We start from the raw sequence: 20,731 nt of genomic DNA on the forward strand, positions 1-20,731 counted from the left end.
CGAAACGCTAAAGCAGCAGCCCATGCTCATCCAGGCGTACACACAAGCACCACGTCATAATTCTTAGATCGTCGAATTCAGGCGGCCGTGGTCGAGCACTCCGAGCACGATGCTACGCAACCGTCACCGGCAAAATACGGGGAAAGACTGAGCCAGCAGAGGAGGAGAAGGACTTGTGTTCTGTGGAGATGGAGGGTTGTCACCCTAGCAACGCGTTTTGCGCTGCCTGCAATGCCCTGGCGGTTCCCTAGTGGAGACTAAGTGGTTTCGCGTGGCACGCTTCCCTTTGTGGTTGCTCCTCAACGGTCTATCCGTTCATTGCGCGCGCTTATTGGGCTCCGTTACTCCTTTTTCGGGTAATTTTGCCTTAGAGTGTATACACCAAAACACAGCGAGCTCAATGCTTGCTGCCATATTGAAAAGCGTGTGGCGCCATCTGTTGCAGGCGCGGCTTAGCTAACACCCTGCAATTGCCACGCCAGTATATGCTCTGCAAATCAAACGCAAAACTCCATAAGCAGCGTCCGGCTGTAAGCACGTTTCGCGTTGTTACTCTATTAGAATTTTGTGCTGATTTCATGTGAAACGTCGAGGAGACCTTCCTCGACAGCCCGGAATGTCTGCAGCACATGCATTGCAGAGATCGGGAGCAACTCCATCAGGTACGTATTATCTGACTGAAAGAAACACGAACAGTGGAAAGCGCTAGCTGTGGCGTACCTTGGCTGTGAGAAGGCAGAATTTGTGCTGTAAGCCGGCGTCAACGTAGCGCTAGAATCCGGTTCGAACTTGCGCTCATGCACCGCATGTGTATCAATCGCCGGTCCTTCCGGGAACTCAGTACACACACGCGGTGCAAATGTGCCCGCCAGAACAAGATTTTAAAATGCTATGGTGACGCCTGCCAAAAGCACATGTAGATTCGCCTAGTGACAGTCAAGGCATGTCACAGTTCCACTGAGTCTAAAGCCGTGCTTTCCACGTCATTAACGCCTTTTTTTATCACTATATTAGGCCGTTAGAGTTGTACTAAACATGTGCGGTGTGTGCATCCACGCGTGAATCATAATTCGTATATCCTATTATTGATATGCGGCCTGCAAAAGAGTACGGCAACAGTTTTGTGCTGCATACTACAAACATACTGCACGCAAATTGCTGTTGCAAAGTGAAAACGCTGGAGTTGCGCTTGAATAAGTATACTTACTGGTACACTGCACTGGGCTCGTAGTTTTTTCTGCTGGTTGTGATTAGTGTATACTAAGGCGGCGTAGCTCAGCATTTTTTGTTGTGGACTGAAATCTGTGCAATCGCAAAACACCGCGCCGGCACGATTGCCGCGATGCGCTGTGAACTTTACAGGCAGTGCTTAGCAATCTCTTCCTCTCGCACTGGTTGTTGTCACATAAGATGACAGCACAGTGGTACCCAAATAACATTTTATAAGTGGACGCAGCGTGAACAGGCGCTTCTTCGCATTTTAAACTCCCAGAGCCACTGCATATCATGCTAGCGAGGTGCGCCTTGGCAGTTCCAAACAAATTATGGCGTCTCTGGGAGCGAGAGTATACCGCCAAAGGCACTTGGGTGCGAGATAGGCGTGCTCTCGTCTATAGTCTGCGATACTGTTGCGTTGTGGATTGCCACGGACGTAAATAACTTTAGTGTTATTGATGTCCGCAGCTTTCGCAAAGCAGAATGGCGAGAGCGCTAAATACAGGTCATTGTGAACGCGTTGGGTAAGCACTATTACTCGCGTTCTCCACTACCGTCCGCTTGAGTAAGTGGGATAATGTACGTAGGTCTCCGGTTATTGTTTCGAGTAGGTTTTATGGAGAACCAGGGTAACTTTGATTATGAAACTTAACAGACCCTCTGACCACAGTTCGCGACGTGCAACAGTAAACCAGTGACGCCCGCGATAAACATTCCACAAGCCGCGACCACCGATAATCTGAATTTGTCTCCACCACACAGTATTAAGCACGTCAGGCTTTGAAGGCTCTAAGTCACGGATTTAAGTAAGGAATGCGAACGCGTGCATCATACAAGTAAATCGCAAAATGATTGCGACCACAATCAGGTTTTTCTTGCCATTGGTCTCCGCGATTGCCGCAGCTATCTCGGGGGCACCGGTTTTGCCTTTTGTTGTACACTGAGAAAGTTAACACGCATGTATTCTCATTTGCAGTATATAAAAACGGATGACAACCGTAAACAGAAGATTCTATAGAACGCATAATAAAGCAGTTCAACGCGGAGTAAGCGAGAGATCGATGAATAATGCAGCTGCAAAAGCGAATATCGCCAGTGCTAGTAATGCCAGATAAAGCGAAGTTCGTACCATTGATCGTAAGATAGATCGCTCGTGTAAGCACTTCATCGCTTTGACATCATGTGTGTGCCCAAGTTTAACGCGTTGAGGCGTTACAGAGCGAACGCCGGAGTGCTTGCATCGAACTAGATGCCACGTGATGCTCGCTTGCACTTAAATTGCAAGCTGCAGCATGCCGAAATAAATGAAACATGTTTTGCATTGTGCCCGCTTTTCGTTTCGGTGAGCTTCCTACTTTTATGAGGTGAGGTTGGATCGAAAGAAGAAGCTTGCCAGGTCTTTAATTATCAGGTAACCACGCCTCAACACCAACAAAAGAGGAGAGCCTATGCACGTTCGCTTGCGGACGGCCCTATGCGCACAAACCACTTATGGCCGGCGCGGCGCTGAGGGCGCTGAAGGCGGCGTTTTTCGCAGCGCCACCTGGGCAGAGTATGATGTCTATAGGCAGAGGTTCGTTTTAATGGAAAAAGCACAGACGCTACTGCAAGTTCTGATAGGCCACGTTATTACAGGATGACTCTTCGTACGTGTGCTAAGATGTACTCAGGCTAGAAAATAACATTTTTATTGAACCTTCGCGCGTTATGCTAACATATAAACACGCACGCACACGGAATTATGTGGAATACGAGCTGCCGTCCCCATAGCGAAGCCCACTGTCGACCTCCCCTTTATTACCAACTCTCTGATCTTATCCTAACGATGATAGCGGCGCTCGTCGTCGTTTACACAATATTCAATAAGCCACTGAGCCAAGAAGGAGCCGTTTATAACAACAACTTGCCGCTTGCGACGGCCACCTCGAGAAAACTATCGTGTTTTTAGCATTAACAGCGAGATGGCGTAATGAGCGCACGTCGCCAGACCTTCACGACACGGCGGCGGCGCGCTCTCATCTCCCACACGTATTTTGCCCCTGGGATAACCGGTGGGGGAGGAAGGGTTATGGAAGCTATAGAGATAATGTACAAATTCTAGAGGAAAAGCTCCTCATAGGACCCATGCATTACAACCCAGAACCGCTCGGGTGCCGCAATGATGGAACGAGCTTTCCGGTGACGTTCACTCGCAGTCACCACTGCATGTTGCAATTACACCCAGCATTTTTTTTTGTATCGTGTATCTCTGTTATATCGCTGTTAGAGACTGTCACATGAAGTCGAGTTTTTCGCTTATGGTAACACAAAACATGAACATCGACCACGGAGGAAGGAAAGATAGGAGAGGGCATGCCCAGCCGACGCGCTACGTGAAAAGTGTGGCGGAAATTACATCATGGCGGCCATATTCACTGGGCACAATGGCGGCGTTGCTACGGTTACGTTTTGCGCAGTGGAGCTTGTCTAGCAGTGAGCGGCCGCGGCTGGCGGTGGCATGTGTGCCTCCCCAGGTCTCGTGCTGAGCCGTGGCAGACAATACCAGTGCTCTGCACCGCGTTATTGGTTACGCAGTGTCCTCCTGACAGTTACTGTACTCTTAGCAACGTTTAAAAATTCCTTCGTCCATCAAGGAGCTTCAACTGTGCGTAGAACGAATGCATAATCAGGTGCCGTGCGGCGGATGATGCGGATGAAGCAATTAGGGTTCAGTGAAATATCGTTGGGCACCATGACGAAGCGGAAACGACTACGAATGCCTTGCAGGTCAGTGACGGTAGGGCAGTGCTCCTGCTTGTGATAACGGACGACGCTGTTGAGCCCAGCAAGACGCAATGAGGACCATGTGCACATACGTAGTTTCGTGTTTGTGTGTACAGTAACAACTTGCATGTGAAACGCCTTTTCTGTTCTGCTTCGTATACTCTCCCCCAGCATTGCATGTAATCTCAACGTAACAGCAACCGCGTTCAATTGTCACTTGCACCTGCTCAAAGTCACCACGGTCACAGAATGCTGACGCCAGCGAGTTTCACGCGGAACGCGGACACAGTGGCCGGACGCTGCGTCGGCCGCGTGGCGGAATGCAACCGTAGAAGGCGCACGACCGATCGTGTTGTCTGTACAGTTGCTGAATTAATGACGTGAAATCACTCGCCGTTGTCAGTGCGTCTAGCCCGCGTTCTCTTGTACTTGCTTCGTTGTCGGTGAGCTGTTACTCGCTGTTAATACTCGGACGAAATGATTTCGCCGAAAGTGTCGCGCTGACTCAGAGTGTTGAGCCCCGTTCCGGTAGTTTCGGATCGTCACGACGCGCGCGCTGTGCAGCTCACGTGCTTTCCGAGCCGGAAAGAGAGTCGTGCCTTCTGCTTTACATTCGGATGTAAACAAGAGAGGAGAATTTGTCCAGTCAATATGGATGACTTCCGGCTTCATCGCAGTTTCACAACGAGTGACGTCAGGGCCTCTCCTACCTTTCCTTCCTCCGTGACACAGACTCACCCGGCGCACAAGCAAGACAGCGCTACACCAAAACGGCTCCATCAGCAGCACGCCGCATCACCACTCTCTCAACATTAAAAGAATGGTGGCGCCATGTACTAAAGAAACCTGCAAACGCTCCTCTCCGTGCTCAGTAACTCGGATAAATGGCCATTGTATCTTAGCTAATTGTAGTTGATCTATATTTATGCAATTTTCGTTTCTTTATAATAAGGAACACGTACGCTTGTTCACGAATTGTACTGCGAAAATTTGAGTGTTTCAATCGCTTTAATTTAGCGCTTCCTCAAAGTATTCTGGTGGCAACAATGACGGCGTTCCACGGTGTAGGAAGGAGAGGTGACTCAACGCGGCAGGCGAGCACGGCGAAACTTGGTTCGGCTGGGCGTGTGCGCTCGTAGGTGGCGCATCGCGAACAGGGGCCATGTACTGCGGGTCTTCAGTTGCCACGGGCATGAAACGCGCCTCGCACTGTTCCGTATGGAGCGCGTGCCTGGATTTCGGTGGCATGAATTCAGGGTCGCTTCAAATGAAAATACCGTTTCGAAAGAACTGAGGTTCTTTCGGACGTATCGAGTTGGTATGTGAATCTTAAGGCCGAAGCGCATGCACGCTATTTGGGACGCAACAGCGACTGTAGCTCCAACAATTCTTCGCGAAGACGCAACCACCTCTGCGAGTAACTTAAACAGTAATAGGCGCAATTAAATGTTGCGGTACACCAGTGCTATCCACCACGGTCACGGTGACTTCGGCATACGAAGTAAATTTGAATTTCGGTGAACTAGGGTACACACATGAATCAGATATCTACTTCAGTTTTGCGTTGTTACTTTTTAAACATGTTTTTACAGTTATTCATGCCTAATAAGCTTGTTCGCATATATACATGTTTATTGCACTGTTTTACAGAAAAATGTACGCAACAAGAAACGTTGAGGAAATCACACACATTCAAACACCAAGCCAAATACTCTGTTTAGGACGCTTGTGCAGTCACACGTTTTGACAGTTTTCTGAGCTTGTGTATCTTGTTTTCCTTTTCTTTTCTCTGCTTACAATACTGCCTCATCTGAAGGCCCACATAATAATGCAAGATTTTAGCAATCATCTCTGTGGGTGATGCAAGGAAATGAGAGCCAGTTGTTATCTAATATATATGATCAATGGTGAGCTCGTAAGCAGTCCTTTGCGTGCAATTTCTTTGAAACTTTACTTCTGCGCTTGTCTTGATTAATGTCAAGCAGTTCCCACGGCACTATGTGGCTTGTGTCAGCAGCACACTGCGGCTCTCAAACACGCCGCAATTCTGAGAACACAACATTGCGAAGCTCGTCAACCTGCAGTCGGTGAAAACCCCAAGTTGTGGACGGAAGCTCAACGCATGCTGGGCTTCTAAACAGTTCATCAAAAGTCGACAGCACTGCGAGGGGTGCCGAGGTACAATCATGCAAGAGCATGTCCGAAGCAGTAGCACCACTTTTGGGCGGATCCGCAAAAAAGCATTGAGAAAGCGAGCCACAGAGTTCCTGGCTTTGCTTTCAGTGCTTCTTGAAAGTCTCGTTAACGTGAAGTCTCTCGGCTGGCCTCTTGCGTTGTTTTTCCTTTTTCGAGAGATAGCTTGAGCAGTCCGGAGAAATACTGGGCACTGCATCTTCGGAGAGGGACGCTTTCCGGGGTGCTCAACACAAAACATTGCCGTTGTAGACCGCTTCCCAGGTTTCGCTCACCAAATGAGGCTTGAAGTGCCGTTCGCAGAGGTGGTCTGTTGACTGTAGGATTCAATACTTGCGTGGAATGGCATTCCTCCACACTCGAAGACGTTCTTCATCTCTCGGCGCAGAAAACAGCGAAAGTTTCTCGGTACAGGGCTTGTACCCTGTGTTGCAGCGTGGGGCGAAACACTTCTTCCCCATCGCTTTTACGTGGCCACACGCACGTCCTATAAGCTCACAGGGTTAACCAAAACTTACAAAGATTGCGGATAGTTCATAAAAAAGAGAGACGTTCGATATGAAAGACGGCCTCGTGTAGGAGCGAACTGAAGTGGTCGCGATCAGTTCGCGACTCTCATGGCCCCGGTACTTTTAGCGCGATCTAGTAGGGAGAAGGCGAACTCGAACAAGTTTTTCATGGAGCTGCTTTGCTGCGCCTCCGAGGCGATCAGTCACCTCCTCTTCCTACACCGCGCGACGTTCCAAGCATAGTTTCCTAAAATTAGCTAGAGGGGACACTGGCGCTGCGATCGTTCAGCGACCATGGGAATGATGGGTAGTACACACATTTGCCTAGCCTTCGTACTTGCGGGTGGCGAATCCTACTTACGGCTTCGTTTATTGCTGTTTCAATTTTGTTTTGAAAGAACAATTCAACCCTTTTGAACGTTGTGACCCGATTTGGAAAGGTAAATCTAAAAGAATAAGATGGTGAAGCGCAACCGCTGAACATTTGCTAATATTTGTTTCGTAAGAAAGCAGCTCCAAGCCACACGAACACACAAGGAGCCAAAAGCAGGCCAGAAGTACGAATATTAGACAAATGTGTGTACTACCCATCATTCCCATGCTCGCTGAAGCGCCGTGCTTTGCAACTCCCATAGACACTAGCGGCAGAGTTCGCTCTAGTGTATATTGGGGAACGCTATGGTTCCAAGATTGCAGCGCTTTGTGGTTACAGCTTTTCCGGTCCAGCCTTTCCTCTAGAGTCAGTATATTAACTCAAAGGTGGAAGCTCACGTGCGCGCGCGCTGATCTCGAGTGAGGAGAATCGTATGCGGTGGGCTTTCACCGGAACAATTCTGTTGTAGTTACCGGACGCACAAAAGGTCACCGCACTCACTGCTCAGTCCCAGTTTCTAGGAAGCTTTCATGTGCGCGCGTCTCCTGAGGTGGTGCGGACATGAAGGCTCCCTATCCGCGCACACATGAAGGCTCCTTATCTGTTTCCAAAAAGGCCGCCCTTCAAGACACCGCGAAGTAATAACTGAGACGCTTATTCGCGTTCAGCTGTACCTGTGGGCACGTTTCGTGCGTCAGTTGTGCATGAGAAATGCGGGGCACGGTTAGATCTGCTTGCGATTCTTCGTGTGACCTTCCGATTTGCTGCTATCGCGTTCAGTGCTTCACCTTTGTGACAAAGCTGTGACTTTTTTTTTTCTGTCTCGCTTCTTGATCACGCCGGATGTTCGATATCATGAGACGATTTCGCCCTTGATAATAGAACACTGTTCAGAAGAGACGGGAACTGATTCACATTAACAGTTAATTTTCGCTTCGTTTACTATAGCTAAATACTCCTGACCACACGCTTCGCTCGGTCTCTCGCGAATTATGACAGACTGCGGGCAAGTTTCCAGTGACTATTGTGTGAAAACCTTCTATGAAGGACTGTGAGATGGATGCTTCTATAAAGCGCGAACATTCTGTTTCTCGTGTGTGAACATCGTTGTTGATGCGTGGACGTTTTTCATGACGTGTGACGTTTGTAGTTTTCTGAATGGGAATTTTTCGTGCGTGAATATTGCAGTACTTTATCGTTTCAGTAACCTCATTACACAAATCATTCATATAGATGAGGAGCAGTCGGAGCCGTGTCTATGCACCAACCTCATCATATTTTCTTTTGAAGTAAAACAATTGCCATAATCTGTCTCTTACCCCTCTGGGAAGCACAGGGTGAGCACGGGAAAGCGCACGCGTGTGTCCTCGTTGTAGACGACGGCGGCCGGGAAGTGCCAGTAGTGGTGCACGTCAGCGAGTGAGTTGCGGACGCACAGCACCAAGCACGCCACCTCGACGACCAGCCGCACAAAGCGGGCCACGCTCGAGACCCTGCAGCGAGGTAAAGCGGTGCGACGACATTTCACCCAGAAGGGAGACCATAGAAAGGAACGATTTGCTACCCTGCAATGGTGGTGTGGATTCGTTTCAAAATGGGTGTATTGTAGCCCCCCTGTGTAACCTGTGCCCCGCCCCCTCCGTGCGCACGCCTATGTGTCATTCATGTGGGTTCATTGTTCCAAATGACCGCGTTACATTTCTTTGTAGTGTGGCAGTCTCAAGCATGCATGGACTATAACTAGAACAGTCACACAAAACATACTTGAAGAACTTGCAGATTTCACAGTCACTACAGGTAGCAATAGGATGGAAAGGTGGGATAGTTGGTAATTCATGATGGTTCAGCGAACTGTGAGCGCGGGGGTAAACACAGACACAAAGCAAAGAAGAGGCACACAGCACGAGCGCTCAACTAACAACTGGTTTATTGCCACGTTTGAATGACATATAAGTACACAAGGGTGCGCATGTCAACAAAAATATGATGATAGTGTGAGCAGCAAGTGTGGCGTTGATTCGATGCACTTGTCTAAGAATTATCAATATAGTTAAACTCACAGTCAAGTAGTGATAATGACGGATGGCTAATGCAATGATTCTTAGTTCCAGAAATGTGATATGCTTCGGAAATTTCACGCGTGGTTTGAAGCGGATGCCGGAAAAGTACACTTATTTTTTCAAACAACGCTTGACACTTGCAGGAATTGTAATGTGAAGCTAAAACGGATAAGGGAGTATTTTTCAAGGAACTCAAATGCTCCCTGAGGCGTATGTTCAAACATTGCCCGGCCTGGCCGATGTACATGCAACCGCACGTTAAGCTATGACGCTATTCAACTATGACGCTATTTTGGCATGCTTCGAGACGGAGGGCATGGGCCTCCGGTTTACCTCGGAGGTTCCGAGTAATCATAAATTGCAATTTCTAGACCTTTCTTCATTCTTTGGAGGCAATCATATTTGCTGGCAATATAACCCTCGATCCGCGAAACCTGTTTTGAATTACTCATCCGGCCATTCCAAGCTTATAAAACGAGGAATTGTTCTGTCATGCCTCCGTTCTGCGATCGAAAAAAGCTGTATCCACATGGTGAACTATGGTTTCTTAGCGCAGCTAGGACGGTTATTCGAGGCTGGGTACCCGCCGTATCTAATCGCATCGGTGTGTGAGGGACTTCTGCGGATGGTGAGAAACGGTGATAAACGTGCGTGTGTTTCTGCAGACTGCAATAAAGGAAACAAACGCGTGGCCAACATCCCTTACATTAATAAATTAGCGCATAGACTGAAAAGTGTGGGAACAGGTTCGGTGTGCACGTTGTTTTCTCTGCACCAAATAAATTAGGCCGTATATGCGCCATGGTGCGTAGGAGGGCGCAGGGCACGTCAAAAAGCAGAGGATTGTTAAGTGTGTTTTAGGAGTAGTGTATAGCATACCGCGAACGTGCGGTTGCATGTACATCGGCCAGACCGGGCGATGTTTGAACATACGCCTCAGGGAGCATTTGAGTTACTTGAAAAATACTCCCTTATCCGTTTTTAGCTTCACATTGCAATTCCTGCAAGTGTCAACCGTTGTTTGAAAAAACAAGTGTACTTTTCCGGCATCCGCTTCAAACCACGCGTGAAATTTCCGAAGCATATCACAATTCTAGAACTAAGAATCATTGTATTAGCCATCCGTCATTATCACTACTTGACTGTGAGTTTAACTATATCGATAATTCTTAGACAAGTGCATCGAATCAACGCCACGCTTGCTGCTCACACTATCAACCTATTTTTGTTGACATGTGCACCCTTGTGTACTTATATGTTCTTCAAACGTGAGAATAAACCAGTTGTTAGTTGAGCGCTCGTGCTGTGTGCCTCTTGTTTGCTTTGTGTCTGTGTTTACCCCCGTGCTCCCAGTTCACTGAACCATCACTACAGGTAGCACATTGTCAGCGCTACCAGTATGGGATGAAAAAGATTACTCTTAGACGTTGCCCAGAAATCAGTGCAGTCACCCGTCAATGGCACCCTGCATCGATCATCTCCTGAAAAAACTGCGAAGCAGGACAAAACACGAATAAAAGAAAGAGAGACAAACAACTTCCCTCGTGTCCCGTTCTACTGTGCTGTTCGCTTATTATTTTAAGACAATAGCCTTTCTTGAGATACGCAAAAATTATGGCCTGTCTGTCAGTTTGTTGGTCCGTCTGTCAAACGATTCAGCCACCGGCGAAAGTTAAAGCCCTTGTTCAGCCTATACTCATCTTGATCTGATGGCTACGTTCATACTTCTGATCATTGTCAATCAAAAAGCAAATACTACGCATATTAGATGTACAACATAATTACTTAAGTATTAGGTAGTGTGTTTAAATATTCAGAAAATGCATAAATGTGTAACTCTAAAGATCGAAGTCTTTATTGCGCTGCGCTGAAAATGCGACGCTATGAACTAAAGAAAGCAGGCGTTTTCTACGCTTCGCTAAAAGTACACGGTGCTACTAGCAACCAACTTTCGTTTCTTCACATTAGTGCAAGATGGCCCCACATCTCACGGAGCGTCTCCAGAGAGAAGACTATCGATGTCCTTTGTATCGAAGCACGCAGATCACAGGGCCAATTTTTGGGGCGAAGCTCCTTAAGTCGTGGGCAATGCGTCCTCGGTGTATATATAAGGTATCCACCTCCACGGCCGGGCTAGACTGCATCTGCGCGCTATCTTCTTACGGGCTTCGCAACGGGTGTAGTACATGCCTCTCGCAACTCCTTTGAGGGGCGCTGCGACCCTGGCGTCTTCTGCCGCTCCGTACAGTGCGCGAACACATGAGTTTGGGCACGCTTTTCTACTCACAGCGCGTTGAAAAACAAGTTGCCAAATTGTTAAAGCCACAGAAATAGTTTGTTTTGACTTTTTATTTGCGCTAGGCGCATCGAGCCCAAGTTTATTGAAAAATGCGTAAAAGTAGGAGCCCGAAGTACAGCTCTCCGTCATCAAAAGTGCAGATAATCTGAGGTCTGAAAATAAATATTTATTGCTCATAAGCACTGGCAGTAGTTGAACACTTTCAAGTGAAAAACTTTGCCGGACTTCACAAATGCCTTGTTCACAGCCTAAACTGCTTCCTAGTTGGCTTGTGTGTGTAGGTGGAAGGCTTGTTGTTTGCGTCAGTCGGTTGGTGTGGTTGACGAGAGGAATTCTTGGGAGTTTTTCGGCTTGAGATCTGAGGATCGACAGGAGTAGCTGTCGTCAACGCCCTTAGGGCAGCTTAAGATGGGAGCGCGTAGCAGGTACGGCTGGACTGCTGTATGCAAAACCTCTAGCACATTTCTGCGTGCCAGGTGTTCAAAGGCCTTATAAAAAAGACCACTATTTTTTCAAAAGACCTAGAAACTCAGGCCTCGGGTAGTGTAGTTCGCCCCTCTCTTGTGCTCGCAGCACCTTGTACAGCTGATGCTGCTTGTTGTTGGCCGTCAGCAGCGCAGCGCAAGAGTCGCATCAAAGGTCTGTAATAAGCTTGGCGATGTAACCGCCGAGGTATGCTAAGCCGGAGAAGGTGACAGATGGAGACGAACAGGCCTCGTACTTCAACAAAGATCCCCGTTTCTTATCAAGTATATTCGATATCATCGTAGCCTCTTCCTCAGCTTTCACGTTTGATAACTTGATTTCTTTCTGTCTTGGGATGTGCAACTTAACGATGTGGTCTAGAGCAGCGGTGAGAGCTCTAACATCCAGCATGTCATTACCGCCGCACATAGACCGCACCCTTCCGAAGATTGCTTCGATGGGGTCACTGTTCAATTTATTTGTCAGGACATGACTGACGCCTTGCTCCAGGAGAAATTCTGTTGTTTCTACCGTTGACCTTATTGTAAAAAGTGTATTGACACGTATCCCGAAGGAGTACGGCTGCTAGCATGGGTCCGGTCTTAGCGAGCCGCAGGACACGCGTTAGCCGTCGCCGTGGCGAGAAAACGATACTGCTCAAAGTCGCAACACTTTATTGTCTGTGGCAACACCAAACCCAGTACAGCCCGTTGCAAAGGCGCGACGGGAAAGCAAATAGGCTTATCCACGCCACGGGCACAAAAGTACTACACAAGGTGCCACGAGCACGTCTCCGCGGTAAAGGTGACCCACGGAGACACCGGGACTGAGGCCGGGTTGCTCGAGCGAGGGCAAAGGCGCTCGCGTTGGCTTCGGAGGGAGACGGGTCGGCGTAGCTAGGCCACGCACTAGGACACCGTACCACCCTTCGGCCGTGCGTACGCAGTGGGGCAACAAAAGGTGAGCGTTCGCCTCGGGCGCGAGGCGCCGTCAGCGAAGTCCGACGACGCCCGAGCGACGGGAGTCGACGGACGGAAAATATTGCGCGGCTCACCGTCAGCTGTCCCGGAGAGTATCTGGCCCGCTCCCGACGCACGCGCGCAAAACCTCTAGGGAGACTCCGCGCGCGGCGCCACAGTCGACATCCGCTACCGGGTGAGGGGGCTAAACGTCACTCCGCTCCCCCAGCGCGCAGACAGCGGAGGAGGGGAGACATGTCGGGACATGAGAACGGTAGAAAAGGCGGCAAAGCCCGCGGAAATACGTCTCGTTGGTGAAGCCAGCACTCACTGATCCTATGAAACTCTTCTGTAATTTTTCCACATATGAAATAAACTCATCCTTCAGCCACAGTAGGCAATTGTCATGGCTACAAAAGATGGGAGCTTTGTGGCCGCTTCCATTGAATGAAGTGTCATGGATGTCAAACCACTTCTTCATGGACTTCATGAAGAAAACGATTAAACTTGTTCTTTGAAATCTCTGGCAGCACCCGTGAAATTTTGCTGGAGGTGCTCTACGGCTGCAGGCACTTGAGTCGCAAAAACTTGAACTACTCGCAGCATATTCATTTTCTCCAAATTGGAAGGGTAGACATGTTTCCCCGTCAAATTTCAGGCCAGCTGCAGAGTCTTGTGTTTTTGATGCTAGTATAATTTCTGCACAAACGCACCATAAATCACTCCTGCGCCATCTGTTTGTTCACGTTCGAGGAACTGGTTTCTGACGTTTTTGAGCACGTGACATGGGTCAAAACTCAGAAAGGTAACGCGGTTGGTGTCGTGTGGATGACGTATAACTGTGTTGAGGTTGCCGTTACCTATGTGCTTAAACATCGTCACGTTTGCTGAATAATTGTCCGTGACAATAGAAATGATGATAAACACACGTGATTCCACAGAAACAATGACCTCCTTCGTCCATGCAAAAAGGTCTCTACCGCTCAGTTGCTTCGTGAAGTAGTACGAGTATGGAATCTTGTACCGACTAGTGGTACCATGCAGCACAAAGCAGAGGACTCTTCGCAAGGGCTTCTTTCGCTGTATTCGCCATGCTACTCTCTGGCTTGTCCTTGAGGCAAAAGACTGCATCAGCGTTCCTATCATAGATGTTTGTTTTTAGGCTAACTTCATCTAATAATAATGAGGTCATATGTTGTTTGCTGCTGAGTAACCAGGCTTCGTGAACCAGACGGTCGTTCATACCCGATGCTCATACCCTGCTCATACCCGATGATGTTGGGCTTGGACCTATATACCTATGAAGAGTGCACTTTGATGGCAGTGTCAGAACCCCGGAAGTGCGAGCGTGATTGTAGCCTTTTGGGGACTGAAAACGCCATATCACACACTCCTTAACAACTTCTACTGGGTACGCTGAATGCTTATCTCTGTGACATTCTCTTTGATGCAAACGAAACACGGGCTTTTTCGCTCCTTTCTTTTCATCTCTGTCACAAACGACTCCAATTTTCGGATCATCCGTGGGCCCCATCTTCCAAGGAAGGGCGCTTTTGTGTTGGGAGGACGACATCCAGCAACTAACCACCCAGCATGGCGCTGGCTCGTCTTCCCTGCACCTGTACCGAAAGAGGCACGTGCGGTCTAAAAAAGGAAATGACCTCCCGATGGGACGGGAGCACGAGTACACCCCTGAAAAAAGTATGAACTGCATCGGAATAGGCAGTTGACGTACAGCCAGAAACAAGTGCGGTCGTCGGTGTCGCGAGTCTCGCGTAGGCGGCGAGCATGGAGTGAACCGCGCAACGTATTGAGGCGGCTGCAATTCCGGCCACCCTCGTCGTCTACCAAGCCGGCGAGATCTTCAGCGGCACCCGTCAACTCCCCTACGTGCACCAAGAGCTGGCCTGGTCCATATGAAACTTTTTATTGTGACTTTTTTTAAACTGTTAATCCAGCCCTTTTTTAATATTTGTAGTGTGCGCCACGTCGCACGTCGAAGCTCAGAAGCGCGAGCCTGAGTTTTTTTTTCTGTTTCTCTCGTCGATTTTCCTTGTCTCTCTTGTAGTTCCAACTTGTTGTTGTTGTTTTATTAATGTTCCGCATATTTGTCTTTAGTCTGTATCTTTTGAAGTGTTTCTTTCAGCATATTTTGAATATAGCTGTTCTTTCCATCGCACGTATCAGTTTTCCTTGTCTGTTATTTTTGTAATCTCCTGTCTTTTCCCCTGTTTAAATAAATGCTTGTTTGTGTGTAATCAATCTCCGTGTCTGCTCTATGAGTGCGTCGGTCAGGCCCCCACATCACCACACGTGCAACCCCGCATGGGTCGACCAACCTGCGAATAAAATTGAAATGTGCCACTTCGAGGCCTTTCAGGCGTCGCAGGCTGAAGCGTAAAGTGGAAGCCTGCGAGTATGCCGCACGTCGATGTTGGATCGGCGGGGCCTCACCGGAATTGTGTGACAATCTGTTGCAATTTTCTTAACACACGCGTGGTGCTTGCTTTCGCAATACTATGCGGACGCCTTTGCTTCTTCTTTCAGCAACTGCTGCACCTTCTCACATTTCGAACGATGGTACGACACTTGGGAGCGTAATCTTCCTCTCATAGCCAGGTATCGACCCGCGCAATTAGCATTGCTGTTCATTGTTTGAGTACAGACAATTACTGCTTCTTGTTCAGTGAAAGGATTTTGAGAAGGTGTGTTTGGTTGGTCTCCGCTTTTCGCTTCCTTGATGTTTCACGTAGGGGGGAAGCTCGTGAAGCAGGACCTTTGCGGGGCTTCTTTGCCCTTGTTCTCATGTAAGAGGGATAGTCCTCGAAGAAAGTGGGCGCAGAATCGGGAAGATGTTTTCTGATGTGGCATGCAGGCACATAGTCTACATCGTGGAAGTGTGCTGCATACGACAGTCGTTGCAGACTTGTCGTCGATGCTAAGGTTCTCGGTTCTCTGTCGCAATATTCTTTTGCCATTTAGCGCACAGCTCAGCATTGCTTGGGAATTCATGAAAAGAAACACTGGGTGTTTTCCCCAAACGGGACTTGCCAAGAATACAGAACGCCACAGTACACCATCGCACATCTGATATATATCAATACGTACTGCTCGTACTGAAGGTTGTACGACCGTCTTTCGGAGTCGAAAAATCACTGCAGACTGAACCCTGACAAAGCTCTGAACAAAATGCAGCCGCAGTGGGAAAATACCGGAATAAAGCAAGTCTCACTAGAGGGAAACAGAAATCGGCAACCACCTGTTTGTAGAGCCACAAGAGCATTAAAAAAAGCTATTTACTTGCCGAAAGGTTGGGATGTCAGTTTCTGTTCTTAAACATGTTTTTCCACGAACTCGAAGTATAGCGCAGAAATGATTTGCACTAGAGATTTTAGTTCGAAAGCAAGCGGCTTGCGAGCGTAAGCAGCTGCATTCTTCACATTATTCATGGATGTGGCTTGCAGTAGGAATGAACGCAGAAGAGCTCGGGGTCTCCAGAATTAATGTTTAATGGTGGTGTTAACTACTGGACAATGCACGGCATTCCTCCAGGGCATGCCGTCCGAAGGGGTTATTCAGCAGCGAAAGTCCACTTTTTTACTTATATTTTTAACCGTTAGAGATACAAGTCACGTACGTGTTTCCAAGAGCTGTCAAGCAGCAGACTGCAGCTTTTTTACCTGAAAACCACAACAAATGTATTTGTAAAAATAAAGAAATAGAAAATAGCTAGCAAAGAGAAGGTGTGCTCATTTCTGTAAGCGACCTTTAATTGCGGCCCCGTTGTCCAACGAGAGCAAGTGCCAAAGGTGTTTGGTGCTCACCGTTTCCAGAACAGATGCAATGTTGTTTATCTCTGTATCTCTCTCTGATCGTTACCAAGGCTTTGTGCTTCATGCATTATGACTCGTTAGGCAATTTTCCGAATTTTTACTGAGTTTCAGCTTGTACTATCGACGAGCACATGTACACTAAAATTATGCGTCAAGCTGTCTGATAACATTAGTTTTTTTTTATATACGATCGCCTTTCTTGGGGACCTTCTAAAAAATTTTTTCGGTCTGTCTGTCTGTACTTTTGTCTGTTTGTCCATCCGAACAGCCGACCCCATCCGCAGCGCCCACCTATGTGGCTCAAGATTCAGCGTTCATACTTGCGCAATTTTCAATTAAAAGGCAATTATTGTGCAAATCTGAGGCACCATAACAACACGTATATATTCTGTAAGTGCGTCTTTTACTAGAAAATGCATACATACTTATATTCTAAGGGCCGTGACGTTTATCACGCTGCGCTGACCATGCAACGCTTGCACGAAAAGGCGAGTGTTTCTAACGCTTTGCTAAAACGATACGGTGGTGACACCTATCCGTCGCCTTGTGTTCTACACCTTATCACTTCTGAGACGGGTGCGCACACCCGTCTCAGAGCCGCGCGCCCCGTTTTCCAGGATAACTGCCAGATAGCGCTCATGTCTCACGTGTGACGTGACTGGATGGGCTGTTACGCCTGCGAGTCCACACCGAACGTCCATGCCTCTGAAAAAGGCAATCTTTGTCAAGGCCAGCACGTGAGCCTGCCTGACGCGAACAACTCAACAGCGTCATCACGCGGCGGCGCCGGTCTGTCTTACGCAACGCACAGCAAGCTCCCTCAGCCCGTCGAAGCAATCGGCACCTTCCAGTCTGGCGAGTCTTACGCAATGCGTGGCGACGTCACTCGTCCTTTGCTGCAACCACGCGCAGCGGCTCCGGATTTGATGAGGATGACGTGGCCCAGCGGCGAGCCCCATTGGAGGATTCTGACCTCACGGCCAGCGGCGCTTCTGGTTGGACATTTGGTTACTCAAAGGATCCACCCGATGCCTTAAAAACAGCCCTGCGGCGCGTCGCCAGCAGTAGACCTTTGTCTCAGAGAAGAGAGCTCGGCTCTTCGAGTCTCTAAGCTGTCGGCCCCAGTGCCGAATTTGTAACGCCTCTCTTTCTATGCTGTACATAAACCTTGATTTAACTCACCGTCGTCTCGTCCGCCCGTCTATCAGCTCTGCGCAGAAGCAGTCGCGAGCTGAGAAACCTATGCTACCAAACGGCTGGTGACCATGTCGGTGGAGATCGGAGCAGTGGCGCCTTCGGGACCGTGTTAACGTCGCCGTCTTTCGTAACAGCGCTCGTTCGCCTCCGCTGCACGGTCGAGGCACTCTAGCACAGCGCCTCCAGAATACTATTCACGGATTTTCTTGGACTGAACATCAAATGAATGTTTTGTTCACTCTCTCCACACGCAAGACCATATCGTCTTTCGACGAGATTTGCAGATTAACATGCAGATATGGAGCCAATTTTTTAAAGGAGAGGTGATCCCTCTACCCACGACTTGTTGAGTAATCCCCCTCCCCCTCATCGTCGAGAACCCCTATTCCATTGTTTCACATCCACAATCTGCCTTGTGCCATGTGCGCGGCGCAGAAGATGCAATGGCAGGGTCGCTGTGCTTCTACCACCAACGGGTGGCGAAACACTCAGAATGTCTCCCATTGTATTCGCGATGTTCGAGAAAGCAGTGAGGAAACAAGCGCGCGCAGGTGCAGTCTAGCCTGGTCGTGCCACCTCTCATTTAGTTTTTGGAATGTCCGCTAGGTGGCGCTACTTGTATATGATACATATATGATGAAAAGATGCGAGATGACGGCACTCGGAGTGTTCACTAAATGGACGGACGGACAGAAATAGATACAGACTGACGGACGGAGGACAAATGGACAGACAGACAGACAGACAAACATACGTACGTACGGATGGACGGATGGACGATTGACGGTTTACACATAAAACCCTTCAAAGCCTCGCCCCAAGGATCATCATTCACTTCGTGGGTATGCTGTGATTTTTTTTTCCAGAAGATGATCTCTTATATTGACTTGTCCAACTTTTAACGCTATAATAACGGAGTCTTGTCGGTGCTCTTAAGTGGCGTTGCCGGCCTGTTGTCGGTGCTCCAAAGTGGCGTTGCCAGCCTCTAAAGTGGCTTTGCCGGCCTGGCGTTGCGGACCTATAATACCGAAGTGACCACAGATTCAACAAGATATCAGTGCTTCCTCACACGGCAATTCTGCAAGTATAGTCGCGCTCCTACCGCACAACAAGCAGCCAGTGTGTCGGGAGGAGCCGACTTGCAAGGCTGTTGCATGTGTGCACATTCTGCGTGCACCGTCCACTTCCCTTTTGAGTTCGTATCAGAATGGCTTGTTGTTCGGGTCAGGCACTTACTCGGCAGCCGCGTACTTTGATCGCTGCAGACGCCTGAGCCTCTCGAAGCATCCATCGACAAGGATGATGGCGAACGTGCGTATGGAGAGGCCCAACCATATGCCCAGGTAGCCGCCCACCAGCGCCAAGATCTGGGTCACCTGAAACACATAATTCATCAGTTTACGTTATAAAGTCAGCAATTCAATAAGTGATTAGTAAACCAATCAATCAGTTTTGATTTTCATGCTCTACAAAAATTAGGCTTGCTTACAGTGGAGACGTAGAACCAAAGAGCTGATAGGCATTCTAGCCCTAGAGATGCCCGAGTTCGGAGCAGGGCGACCTTTGTTTCTCAGTAACTTTCTCTTTCTTTCTTGCTACTTTCCTACTTTTTTCTCCTCTGTGCTATTTTTCTCTTTTTTCTGTTCTATTCTTTTCTCTTTTTATCTCTATTTTTCTTTCCTTTGTTTGTCTCCCTTTATTTCTATTTCTCGCTAATTTTCTCTTACGGTCTTTTTCTTTGTAGATCTTTTCAAAACGGCTGATTGAACACCTCCACAGTCCTTTCTGAGCGGCGAAAATTGGCGTGATTCCCACAAATTCACTGCCGAGGCTGTGACTTCAGCCTTTGTACTCTCGCGCGCAGCGCAGCATGGCAGCGTTTTAGGGGCAAAGTTCCTAGGCTGAAGTGGAAAGAAATAGAAGAACAGCTAAGGGAGGAGAGGCCGATGGTATATGGTTTTCTGGTAAGACATCTTAGGGACATGGAACAACCACCTAACAATCCGGAATAAGCATGGGAATATTGTGATAGAACAAAAGGCAGCGGAAAGTGGGGCGGTAATGGGGCATTTATTCATAAAAGTACAGACTGGCAAAGGGTCAAGCAGGAGTGCAAGGAACATTTATGGCTAAAAGAAAAAGAGTCAGGGCAATCGACACTCCTGGGTTTTGTATACTTGTGGGCAGGAGCAAAAGCCAGAGAGGAAAACCAACAAATGGTGCATTGCATAGAAAATGACATTGATGAACTAAAAGAAGAGTGCGAGGTACTTGTATTAGGAGATTTGAATGCGCACATAGAAGACATGGATAGATATACTGACCCAACAGGCAGAATGCTAATGGACATGTGTGAAAGGCATGATTTAATCATTTGCAACAGCACCGAGAAATGCAAATAGCAGGTAACATGGGAGGTAGGAAGGCTGCAGTCGACAATAGATTACACAATAATGTGACATAGGATTTAAGATCGGCTAAGGGTGATGAACATAAATGAATATGGGTCCAGTAGCTTAGGTAGTGATCGCAAACGTATCAAGCTGAGTTTTGGAAGAGAAATGAAATTGGAAAGGTAGCATTACGAGCAACCACATGGTAATATTTACTCAGAAAGACAAATAGAAATAGCAACAAAACATGTTGAGAAGATAATTATAAAGAATACTAAAACAGAGTGGACGCACACAAATCTAACACGATCGTTAGAACTACAGCTTGCTTAGGTACGAGTCAAATCAATTGGAAAAAGCAGACACAAACTCAAGAGCTGGTAGGATGAGGAAGTTAAGAGAGCCATAGAAAGACGTCAGGAAGCCTCCAGGGAACACATGTAAGCTAAACAGAGGAGTGAAGTGGAAAATG

At 48.1% G+C, this 20,731-nt stretch overlaps 1 protein-coding gene across 1 annotated transcript in view; it reads right to left on the minus strand.

The window, feature by feature from the left end:
• The window catches only part of LOC119160112 (uncharacterized), a 151,356-nt gene that overhangs the window by 105,106 nt on the left and 25,519 nt on the right, over positions 1 to 20,731 (minus strand). The window contains exons 9-10 of the mRNA XM_075887655.1: positions 19,103 to 19,242; positions 8,373 to 8,546 (exon numbers count right to left, since the gene is read on the minus strand). Coding sequence (XP_075743770.1) covers positions 8,373 to 8,546; positions 19,103 to 19,242 — 314 coding nt within the window. The remainder of the gene's footprint in view (positions 1 to 8,372; positions 8,547 to 19,102; positions 19,243 to 20,731) is intronic.

The sequence above is a fragment of the Rhipicephalus microplus genome, chromosome 3, assembly GCF_043290135.1.
Source record: "Rhipicephalus microplus isolate Deutch F79 chromosome 3, USDA_Rmic, whole genome shotgun sequence".
NCBI lineage: Eukaryota > Metazoa > Arthropoda > Arachnida > Ixodida > Ixodidae > Rhipicephalus > Rhipicephalus microplus.